Genomic DNA, 12,189 nt, shown 5'->3' with positions numbered 1-12,189 from the left:
GTTGAGGGGAACATGAGGGGAAACTTCTTCATGCAGATGGTCATCTTGGTTTGGAATGAGCAGCCAGCACAAGTGGTGCATGCGAGCTCGATTTCAACATTTAAGAGGTTTGTGTAGGTACCTGGATGGTAGGGGTGTGGGAGGGGCAATTTAAATAGTTCAGCACAGACTAGATGGCCCAAAGGACCTGTTTCTGTGTTGTACTTTTCTACAAGAACCTGAAATATTACAAAAATTCACTCTAACCCCTTTTAACAGCTGTGCCGACCAACCATTCATCTCAGCACGAATTTTTTTATATGGTGTTAAAACTGTAGCACCTTAAGTTAATAACACATAAAAGAAAATCCCTGATGCACATCCACAAAGACAATTTGCGTGAGACTGTTTAGGTTACTGTGGGGCCAGGCACCCATACTGCTCAGCAGGAACAGGGAATAATACCAATGGAGAGAGTCAAACTGAACCAAGGCACAGATTGGAGACGGCAGAAATGCCCCATTCTTATAGAGACACGAAGAGCATCAGGGAATTGATGGTCATTCCAGATGCCAGCACTCTGCCCAGTCAGGAGATGATTTCTCTGTCCAACTTGGGTTGAACCTCACTGTAACCGTGTGATACCAAATCAAACCTTGGTAACTCAAGTAATCTCATCTGAAATGTTGTCCTAAACCCTTTGATGGATTTTGTAAATCTTTCCACAGGTTAAAAACGAGAAGGAATTTGTCGCCGGGAATCTCAAACACAACACGCTAGTTTTGCTGTCTCTGTCTGGATATTTAAGAAGTGGAGCAAGGGATTCACTCAATCATCATTCCTGCTCAGACTGTGGGGAGGGATTCACTCGATCATCCTTCCTGCTCAGACTATGGGGAGGGATTCACTCGACCATCCTTCCTGCTCAGACTGTGGGGAGGGATTCACTCGGTCATCCTTCCTGCTCAGACTGTGGGGAGGGATTCAATTGATCATTTGACCAAATAGCAAGCCAGTCATTTTACACAGAAGAAAGGCTGTTCACCTGCTCAGACAGTGGGAATAGATTCACTCGGTTATCACAATTGAATGTACATCAGCAAGTTCACACTGGGCAAGGCCATTCATCTGTTCTGTGTGTGAGAAAGGATTCAGTTGGACCTGTGGACACATCAGTCAGTTCACACCACACTGGGCAGAAGCTGGTGATCTGTTGAATTTCTGAGAAAGGATTCGCTCAGTCATTTGACCTAATGGCTCACCAGCAAGTTCACACTGGGGAGAAGCCGTTCACCTGTTCAGTCTGTGAGAAGAGATTCACTCAGTCATCCCAACTACAGAGACATCAGCGAGTTCACACTGGGGAGAAGCCATTCACATGCTCAGAATGTGAGAAGAGATTCACTCAGTCATCCCAACTACAGAGACATCAGCGAGTTCACACTGGGGAGAAGCCATTCACGTGCTCAGAATGTGGGAAAGGATTCAGTGAGTTATTTAGCCTACTTAGACATCAGCGAGTTCACACTGGGGAGAAGCCGTTCACCTGCTCAGAATGTGAGAAGAGATTCACTCAGTCATCCCAACTACAGAGACATCAGCGAGTTCACACTGGGGAGAAGCCATTCACGTGCTCAGAATGTGGGAAAGGATTCAGTGAGTTATCCAACCTACAGAGTCATCTGCGAGTTCACACTGGGGAGAGGCCGTTCACCTGCTCAGACTGTGGGAAGGGATTCACACTGTCATCCCACCTACTGGTACATCAGCGTGTTCACACTGGGGAGAAGCCGTTCACCTGCTCAGTCTGTGGGGAGGGATTCACTCAGTCATCCCACCTACGGAGTCACCAGCGAGTTCACACTGGGGAGAAGCCATTCACCTGCTCAGTCTGTGGGAAGGGATTCACTTACTCATCCCACCTACAGAGTCATCAGCGAGTTCACACTGGAGAGAGGCCGTTCACCTGCTCAGTCTGTGGGAAGAGATTCACTGATCCATCCAACCTACAGAGTCATCAGCGAGTTCACACTGGGGAGAAGCCGTTCAGCTGCTTAGTCTGTGGGAAGAGATTCACTCGCTCATCCAGATTACTGGAACATCAGCGAGTTCACACTGGAGAGAGGCCATTCACCTGCTCAGACTGTGGGAGGGGATTCACTCATTTATCCAGCCTACAGAGTCATCAGCGAGTTCACACTGGGGAGAAGCCATTCATCTGCTTAGTCTGTGGGAAGAGATTCACTCGCTCTTCCACACTACAGAGACATCAGCGAGTTCACACTGGAGAGGAGCCATTTACCTGCTGAGAATGTGGGAAAGGATTCACTCAGTCATCCCAACTACTGGCACTCCAGTCAGTTGTTATGAATCCCTAGGTTTTGTTTGCTGTGGACTGTCATTTTAAGAGAGAGAGAGAGAGATTAGGAAGGTGAATCAGTCTGACTTGCAGCTTGTTTACATCACTCCCAGCTTGTTCAGTTTTAACTGAGGACACAGACGCTCAGAGTCAGACGGAGATGAATGAGGAAAAATGGAAGGATCGAAACAAGGGAAATAGGTGCCAAGGGTCACTGTTTGGAATTTTCCTATGCCCACAAGTGTGGGTTAATTATCGATTCATTGTACATCGAATGTGTGGTTGTCACCTCGTTTGATCCATAGGAGTGGATCTGATTTGGGGTATCCTGTGAAGACCACTGATGTGTTACCCCTTGCCTGGGTGTGGTGTGGTAATTCACTTGAAGACGATATGCCTTGTGACAAGTCACTTTGGGTGATAATTAGTATGTGGATTTGGAAGGATGACAGATAAAATCTACAGTGACTGTTCTCTTGTTTTACCACCATGGAACCTGCGGAATTTGACATAATTGCCTTCTATCGACATTTACCCTGGATTACAAATATCTCTCTCATCAGATATTCCGTGGTTGAACTGAACTTTCATAATTTACCATCTGAAGACTCCAAGCCTTGTTTCCCCCTAGCTCAATAGTTTCGGATTTATACTTACACACATATATACACATAACACTGTTAACTTTTGTTTATCTTGCTTAAGTTACTATATTATAAGTAGATTCTAATAAAGATAGTTTTAAGATCAAAAACAGACTCCTGGTGTAGTCTCCACGAGGAAATCTGCAGATGCTGGAAATTCAAACACATACAAAATGCTGGTGGAACACAGCAGGCCAGGCAGCATCTATTAGGAGAAGCACTGTCAACGTTTCAGGCCGCGAACCTTCGTCAGGCAGTCTCAGGCAGTCCTGATGAAGGGTCTCGGCTGAAACGTCGACTGTGCTTCTCCTTATAGATGCTGCCTGGCCTGCTGTGTTCCACCAATATTTTGTGTGTGTTGTTCCAGGTGTAGTCTATTTGTGCTGATTCGTTTCTAAAGCATTACGATTCATAACAAAATTGGGGCCTGCATCTGGGATATGAACAGCTATGAGGGCATAGTCATTAATTATCGATTTCATTGGGGAAGTCCCTTTTGATTTATTTGTGTGTGGAAAATCAGCAGCGGATGCTGATTATTGTTTGGAAGCAGCAACCTCTGAGGCATTAGAGGATGCCAGACGGATTGAGTTGTTGAGTCTTGTTAGAAGGTTAAAATTTGTTATGTTGAAATTGACAATGAGGAGGGCACAGACGCAGAGGGTAACAGCTGAACATTATGTATCTGAGGGTGTGTTTAAAGTGGAGGACTTGGAGGTGTTTCCTGAAAGTAAACCTCGTGAGCTTGAGCTCCAGTACGAGTGAGAAAAATTAAAGATGAAGGCTGCAGAAAGGCAGGGGCAGTTTGAGGCTATAGAGGCAGAAAAACAGAGAGGAGGCAGAAAAATAGGGAGGAAGCAGAAAGACAGAGGCTATTCGAGCTGGAAAAGATACAGTGGTTGCAGCAAAGGGGTCTAGCGTTAGACTCTGGTGATGAGTTTGAGGCCAGTCAGGAAATTAAATTGGTACCTCCATTTGATGAGAAAGAGGTTGATGAATACTTCCAGCATTTTGAGAAGGTTGCTTAGAATTTAAAGTGGCCAAAAGAGGGTTGGTTCTCTTACAAAGGGGGAGGCTTAGCAAGCCTATTCTGCTTTGACAGTTGATGAAGCAGCTGATTGTGACATAGTGAAACAGGCTGTGCTCAAAGCTTATGAGTTGGTCCCAGAATCATACAGGCAAAAGTTTAGAAATTTGTGGAAATCTGTGAACCGGACGTATCTAATTTGCTTATGAGAAGTCTGTGTGTTTTGATCACTGGTGCACATATATGATGATATATATGATGATGATAAATAAATGATGATTTTTAATAGCTTGAAAGAGTTAGTTTTAATTGAAGAATTCAAAAAGTGTGTCCCTGATGACATAAAAATATATTTAGATGAAAAGGATGCTGCCACTTTGCAGGAGTCTGCTAGATTAGCAGATGAGTTTGCTTTAACTCATAAGGTTAAGTTTACCCAGAATAAGAGCTTCCAAAAGAGTAGCAGGGTCACCAGGGTAAACGCGAAATTATAGCTGGGACTAGTGACAAGTGTAAGGATGAAGGGAAGCAGTTGAAAGAGAAATATTCTGGTCTTGCTTGTTACTATTGTAAGTAAGCTGGTCATATGATGGCTAATTGTTCTGTCCTGAAGAAGAAAAAGGAAAAGGAGGCAGTCCCAAATGCCTGTGTTCAGTACGTTGAAGCACCTATAAACCCACAGGGTTCTGAACATTCTGTTGAGGCTCAGTTATGGACTGAGAGATCTGACCGAATTAAGAAGTAGTTGATCATTTTATGTTAAATGGGTTTGTATTAGTAAAGGAAGGGTGAACCCAAGAACCAGTGAAAATTCTTCAAGTTACTGGCGATTCTCAGTCACTTATATTAGACAGCATTCTAAAGTTTGGTGATGAGACTTAACACTGGTGAGGTAAATCTTATTAAAGGCATTGGGGGTGGCATGGTTTCTGTGCCGTTGTACAAGGTAACTTTACTGTCAGGGCTGGTTTTGGGACCTGTTAAAATCGGATTATGCTCCATTTTACCATTGGAAGATGTTGGTTTGCTGTTAGGGAATGACCTAAAATTGTTCCTGCAGTGCTATTGACAACTAAGACAACCGCTGACGACCCACAGATGGATTTTAACATTTATCCTTCCTGCGCAGGAACTCGAAGTATGGCTAAGAAGTCTGCCGATGCAGACGGTTCTGTGCAGCATGATTCTGATACCCATGATAGCCAAAATCGGGATTCAGGTTATGATGTCAGGGAATTTCTGCCTTCATTGTTTCAACAGGATTCAGGTCGTAAGTCTGATGAGAAAGATTTATCCCTGTGTAGGAAGGAGTTTATAGCAGAACAGAACCGAGACCCTGAGATTGAAGCTTTAAAAGAAACAACTTTCTCAGATGATGAGATTAAGAAAGTGCCAGCAGGGTATTATCTCAAGGATGGAGTGTCAATGAGGAAGTGGAGGCCACCTGCTATACCAGCGAGTGAGGAATGGGCAATTGTTCACCAAGTTGTAGTTCCTAAAGTTATATGGCTGAAATTTTAACTTTGGCCTGCAGTATGCCATCAGGTCGACATTTTGGAGTGAATAAAACTGTAAACAGTTATGAAATAATTCTACTGGCCTAATTTGAGGAAAGATGTTGTGACCTTTTGCAGAATCTGTCACACTTGTCAAGTTGTGGGTAAACCGAATCAGGTCACGCTAGTGGCCTCACTCTGCCCTATACCTGCATTCGGTGAACCCTTTTTAAAATTTATAGTGAGGGGTCCTTTGTCCTTGTTAAAGGAACAGTGGATTGATGGGGATGTACATCTTAACTTGTTAGACATTGTGTAGAAGTTCAAGAATAAACTACAAGTTATAGTCCAGTGAGACAAAACTTAAAGATTTCTCAAAACAAAATGAAGTGTTGGTTTGATAAGTTGGCTTTGGAAAGAAAATACCAGGTTGGGGATAAAGTGCTTGCTTTATCTCCAATATTGATGAATCCACTTCAGGCTAAGTTCAATAGACCGCATGAAATAGTCTCTCAAATTAATGATCTGAATAATGCTATTAAAACACCTGACCAACGTAAACTAACACAGGTGGTGCACATAAATATGATAAAGGCTTATTTTGACAAGCAGGCTCCATCTGTGAGTGTTGTCAAATCATATGGATCTGGCAACCCTGAGAATGAAACAATTGACTTGTCTGAGACTTTTCACAAGCCAAACATGGTCCCAGTTAGGCTAATGAACTCAGTTGTTCCAGAAAACATTGTTAACAAGTCGGCTCATCTGCAGCCAAGGCAACAACAACAGCTGAAGGAAGTAAGCCTGATGTTTAAAGATTTATTTCCCGATGTTCCCAAGCAAACCACGGTCGCAGTACATGATGTAGATATTGGTCAAGCCAAACCGATTAAACAACACCCATATTGTATGAACGTTGAAAAATGTTAAATTGGCTGAGCAAGGAATTGAATATATGCTGAAAATGGTACTATGAGTCCTTCAGCATCAGATTGGAGCTCACCCTGCATTATTGTGCCTTATCCTGATGGTGGTGTTAGATATTGCACTGATTATGGGAAGGTAAATTCAGTAACAAAGAGATTCCTCTCCTATCCCTAGGGAGGATGATTGCATCATTAAGGTTGGAAAAGCTAAATTTCTTACAAAGATTGATCTGTTGAAAGAGTATTGGTGTGTTTCATTGACGGACAGAGTTAGAGAAATTTCTGCATTTGTGACACCTTCTGGGTTGTGTGAATACAATGTTTTCTCTTTTGGAAGGAAAAATGGTCCAGGATCATTCCAGAGAATGACTGATTCTCTAATTCGAGGGTTAGAACATACAGATGCCTATATTGATGACTTAGCCACAGGGAGTGGCACTTGGGAAAAGCATATCACTGCAGTCGAGAAGCCGTTTGACAGGCTTTCTCAGGACAACCTTACAGTTAGCTAAGAGTGAATTTGGCCATGCCACTGTGACCTGTCTTGGCTATGTTGTTGGTCAAAGCAAGTTGGCTCCTGTTCGGGCAAAAGTCCAGACAATTTCTCAAGTTCCTATTCTGACTGCTAAGAAGGCTCTTAGAAGGTTTCTGGGAATGGATGGATATTTTCGTAAGAACTTTTCTGCTATCGCTCTTTCTCTGACCAATCTCCTGAAGAAGCGTGAAAAGTATGTTTGGACCGAACCTTGTCGGGAGGCATTTGATCGATTGAAAGTTATTATTTGAGGTTAGGCCAATCAATGTAGTGCTGTCAGCCAATTTCATTAGCAGGTTGGAGCTGTGGGTGGCAACACAGTGTTATAGGTGCACAGAGAGTAAAGGAGTGGGCCAAAGAGACAACCCTGTGGGGTATATGTGCTGAGGGTCAGAGAGACAGAGGAGATGGAGCCCACTCTTACCACCTGCCGGCGATCTGACAGGAAGTCCAGGTTTCAGCTACACAAGGCAGGGTGAAGGCCGAGGTCTCTGAGCTCCATGTCGATACTTCACGCCTTCGTCTGGCTACTTCTCTGCCCATGACTGCAAGGAACTGCAGAGAACTTTGGAGAGCAGAGAACATCAGGGAAACAAGCCTCCCCTCCATGGACTCTCCCTACACTTCCCCTCCCTTGGAAAAGCAGGCCATGCACTCAAAGAACCTCATAACCTGGACATTCTCGCTGCAAACCCGCTCCCCCATCGGGGAAGAGATACAAAAGCCTTAAATTGTGTAACACCAAGCTGAAGGATGGCTTCCTGTCTGCAGTTATAAGCCAACTGAATGATAAAATGGACTCGACCTCACAATGTAACTCGACGTGACCCTGCACCATATGTCTATCTGCACTGCACTTTCTCTGCAGCAATAATGCTTTGTTACAGTTATTGTTTTATCGTATATCAGCTCGATGTACCGTTGTAATGTATCGATCTGTGTGGATGGTACGTCAGGGAAGATTTGAACTGTCGTTCAGTACATGATGATAATAAACAAGTTCCCCATTTTAATTGTGTGCAAATATTAGACAGACTGAGCTTCTGCTCTGGAACCACAGAAGGAAACTGAACAGTTCTCTTTCTGAGGAACGCAAGTAAATAGAAAAGGCTTTAATCTCTCATTACGATCTGCTGTAAGTGAGATCAGGTGACTGGTGGTGGGTCTCCCATATTAATATCAGAATCAGGTTTAATAGCACCGGCATATGTCATGAAATACGTTCAGAAGTAGAACCTAATTTTTAACTATAGATTTTAACAATTGTGATTTAATATAAGAATATAAATATCACATTGTTAAATTATATAAATAGTACAAAATGAAAAAAAAGATGTAATAAACTATTTTAACTGTGCCGACTGTTTGACTGACTGGGTTGTTGCTTTGGAAGTAGTGGAGTGAAGCTTAACTGAACTTTACACAATGATGAGAAGCTCAGATAATTATAAAAAGCTAAATTCTCACATAAGTGGGTCAGACACCCAGAAACATCGGCAGCACTTCAGCAGGTAAAAACAGTGGAATGAAACATGGTGAAAATATTGCCGAAAAAAAAACCATATTGTCCACCACAACGAGAGGACGTGACAGATCCGGATCTCACCGCCTTGTCTGAACGGGGAAAGATGAAGCTACACTATAGGTAGAGCAGTGACCCGCAGATGCTGCAGATCTGCAGAGAAACGTGAACAGGAAACGGGATCACATGGCCGCTTTGGTCTCTCACCCCCAGACAGATGTCCGTTTACCCACTACTCTGTGGAAAGACGCAAACGCCGCTCACATCTCCACTCACCTTAAATGTATTAGACATTTCAACCCCCAGGGAAAATATATCGACTGTCCACTCTATCTATTCCTCTCGTAATCTTATTAACATCCATCCAGTCTCACCCCAGCCTGCGCCGCTCTGGAGAAAACAACACAAGTTTGTCCAGCCTCTCGTTATAGCTCATGCCCTCTAATCCAGGCAGTGTCCTGGTAAACCTCTTCTGCGCCCTCTCCAAAGCCCCGACATCCTTCCGAGAATGGGGGCGACCAGAACTGTATGAAACACTCCAGATGTGGTCTAACTAGTTTTATAAAAATGTGTTCCAAACTGTGGCGTTTTAGAAACGAACCAGCAGCACTGGAGTTCACACTGGAGTCTGGTTTTGATGTTAAAACCATTATCTTTAGTAGTATCGACTTATAATATAGTAACTTAACGAAATGAAGGGAAGTTAACAGTGTTATGTGTATATGTGTGTAAATATATCTCCCAGACTATCGAGACTGAGGGAACAAAGCTTAGAGTCTTGAGATGGTAAAGTAGGAAAGTTCAGTAATCCACGGAATAAATGATGGGAGAGAGATATTTGTAATCCAGGGTGAAACGTAGAGAAACGGCCGTTACTTCAACCAACCGCCGTCGAAGTTCTTATCCGCTGAATCTGTCCAGATACGAGTCATCAGCGAAAGTGACCTATCACAGGAATACCGTCTTCCAGGGGTTACCACAAAAACATGCCCAGGCAAGGGTTAACACAAGATATTCCAAAACCCACTCCTATGGATTATACGAAGTGACAGCCACACACGTTCGTTGCGGTTCTCTGTACCGATGATCAACCCACTCTTGCGGGCATAGGAGAGTTCCAATCCTCAGCTGCGACTAACTGAAGCGATCAGCTTTTCCAGTCTTTCTCTCTCTCTCTCCCCCTCTCCCCCTCTCCCCCCTCTCCCCCTCTCTCCCTCTCTCCCTCTCTCCTGGCCGACTGCCTGTCTGCAGATCGCTCTCTCTCTCTCTCTCTCTCTCTCTCTCTCTCTCTCTCTCTCTCTCTCTCTCTCTCTCTGATGGTTCAGTCCACAGTCAGCGCTGTCAGCCTGTGACTGACGTCATAGTCCCGCCTCCTCACGCCGGCGCTCTTAAAGAAACAGTCACAGTACCACCGCAGGCTCGAAACAGCCGCAACACAACTTCCCGACTTTTGAACTCTGCTTCAACTAATAAAGACAACCATGTCATTTGCCCTCTTAACCACCCGATCAATCTGTGCAGTCTCTCTCAGGGAGCGATGAACTTGGAGTCTAAGATCCCTCTGATCATCGACAATGCTCAGGGTTTTGCATTCAACAGTGTACTGTCTCATACATTCGACCTACCGAGCTGCCAAGATGATCATCACTAATCAAATCTCACTGAGATTTCTCAGGTCCTGTTGAATTTATTACCAAGTGCACAAGTACGGGAAGGTACAGGGACAGAGAAACACTGACTTGTTGCAGCATCACAGGCAAGTACATTCAGATAATATGCGGAACACAAATTATACGATTCTCTGTCAGTAACAATCTGTAAATATGTTTTATGTCATTAACGATATATAAAATACATTGTGTCATGATCAATATTAAAATGTGCATTTTGTGTCAATAACAGTCTTGGAAATGTTGAATTAAACTTACCCCACGGTCTGCCCCGCTATCCACACGTTTCCATTTCTCCCTCTCGAACTGTCGCTGTTTTTCTGCTTCGTCGCCCTCCAACTTAATTCTCTCCAGTCGCATCTATTCTAGACGTAACTGGACCTCCCCTTTCCCTGCGGGAAAGTGTTCTAACACCTCCGCCTTGAATATCTGCATCGTGACATAATGTTCAGCTATCTTACGTTGTATCTCAGCCTTCGTCATCCCTTTCTTCACCTCCGTGAGTTCCAAGGACTCCAGCATTTCCCACAACTCAGACTTTTTAGCCGTCTTTAAACCCACAGGGTTCGGACTTGACAGACACTCGTCAACATCCATTTCTGTTGCCTGCCTTTCTGGTTTTTCACACAACCAGATCAGATAAGGGAAATCTATCCAGATTCACCGGCACCCCATTTGCGAATTCAAAACCCGAGACGATGCACCAATTTGTTACGTACCCCGTGACTGGGTTAACAGACCAGCAGGAAAGGAATGATACGTTGGAGTCTGGTGGTACCGTCACTAGAGGTGTTTGTTAGTAAAATAAGCAAAACAGTGTCAATAATGCAAATATACTTATAAAACAGGTTGGCAATAATAAACATAGAAGTGTAGGAATAATAATCAATAATAAGAAACAAGCTCTATCAATGTCTCGGGGTAAATGAATTGTCATAGAAGAATATAAAGTTCAGTTCAGTTCAGTTCGTGCTGAGGTAGTTGTTGTTGTGTTGCAATGTTGGAGAGAGAGAGAGAGAGAGAGAGAGAGAGAGAGAGAGAGAGAGAGAGAGAGAGAGAGAGAGAGAGAGAGAGAGAGAGAGAGAGAGAGAGAGAGAGAAGAGAGAGAGAGAGAGAGAGAGAGAGAGAGAGAGAGAGAGAGAGAGGAGAGAGAGAGAGAGAGAGAGAGAGAGAGAGAGAGAGAGAGGAGAGAGAGAGAGAGAGAGAGAGAGAGAGAGAGAGAGAGGAGAGAGAGTGAGTTAGAGAGTTAGAGAGTTAGAGTTAGTTGAGCTGAGCAGCTGCAGCAGGCAAACCTTCCGTAGTCTTCTTGTTCCGATGTACGGTTGGGGGTCATCGGTTATGACCCTTCCGTTCCAGGCTAGACCGTTTTTCAGTGACGGACTCGTCACCCAGGCAAGGGCGGACGCACACAAGTCCCCACCGGTCTGCCTTCATCCACCGTGCTCCGGACCGATTCTCCTGAACCGATCCTTCAGTCCCCCACCTTCAGTGCCCAACACTCTTTCAGTGTCCACTGGTCTGTCTATCTGTGTCTCCGCAGAACCGTCGTTTAACTCCCCTTGATGGTGTATCAGCCGTCATCAACTCAAATGACCATGTCCATCAAACTCGGCCACTCCCTGCTGTCTCAGCAAGAATGTTAACGAGCAAAGAAGTGTCCTTGTAGCAAATGATTGTTTACATTTCCATCAGTGAAGAAGCCATAATACTTAAATCATTCGTCTCTCTCTTATCTGTAGCAGTTGCCTCTACCCCTGTTCTTCATCTCTCTGTCTCTCATCAGCAGCATAGTTCCTGGGGTGGGGGGGTGGTCAGCTCTGGACCACATTTCCATTTGGTTTGTTCAGCACAAATAGCAATTGTCTTTCGATAGAGACGAATGCCATCGTCATCTTATGGTCTTATTGATCAGTTATAAAGAAGCCAGTGCAGCCTTTCTGTTTTATTAGACGTTTGCAAAGATTCGGCACGTCATCTAATAGCATTATGTTTGATACGCGGTGGAGTGTATATGATACTCAGGTTCATCAG

At 44.1% G+C, this 12,189-nt stretch overlaps 1 protein-coding gene across 3 annotated transcripts in view; it reads left to right on the top strand.

The window, feature by feature from the left end:
• Positions 1 to 8,230, top strand: part of LOC132387552 (zinc finger protein 112-like) — a 33,665-nt gene extending 25,435 nt beyond the window's left edge. For all 3 annotated transcript variants that reach the window (XM_059959932.1, XM_059959931.1, XM_059959930.1), the window contains one exon: positions 708 to 8,230. In XM_059959932.1, coding sequence (XP_059815915.1) covers positions 1,233 to 2,288 — 1,056 coding nt within the window. In that variant the 5' untranslated portion in view covers positions 708 to 1,232 and the 3' untranslated portion in view covers positions 2,289 to 8,230. The remainder of the gene's footprint in view (positions 1 to 707) is intronic.
• The last annotated feature ends 3,959 nt before the right edge of the window (positions 8,231 to 12,189 follow it).

This window comes from Hypanus sabinus, unplaced genomic scaffold, assembly GCF_030144855.1.
Source record: "Hypanus sabinus isolate sHypSab1 unplaced genomic scaffold, sHypSab1.hap1 scaffold_1975, whole genome shotgun sequence".
Classification (NCBI taxonomy): Eukaryota; Metazoa; Chordata; class Chondrichthyes; order Myliobatiformes; family Dasyatidae; genus Hypanus; species Hypanus sabinus.
This window is presented reverse-complemented; position numbering and strand designations above follow the sequence as displayed.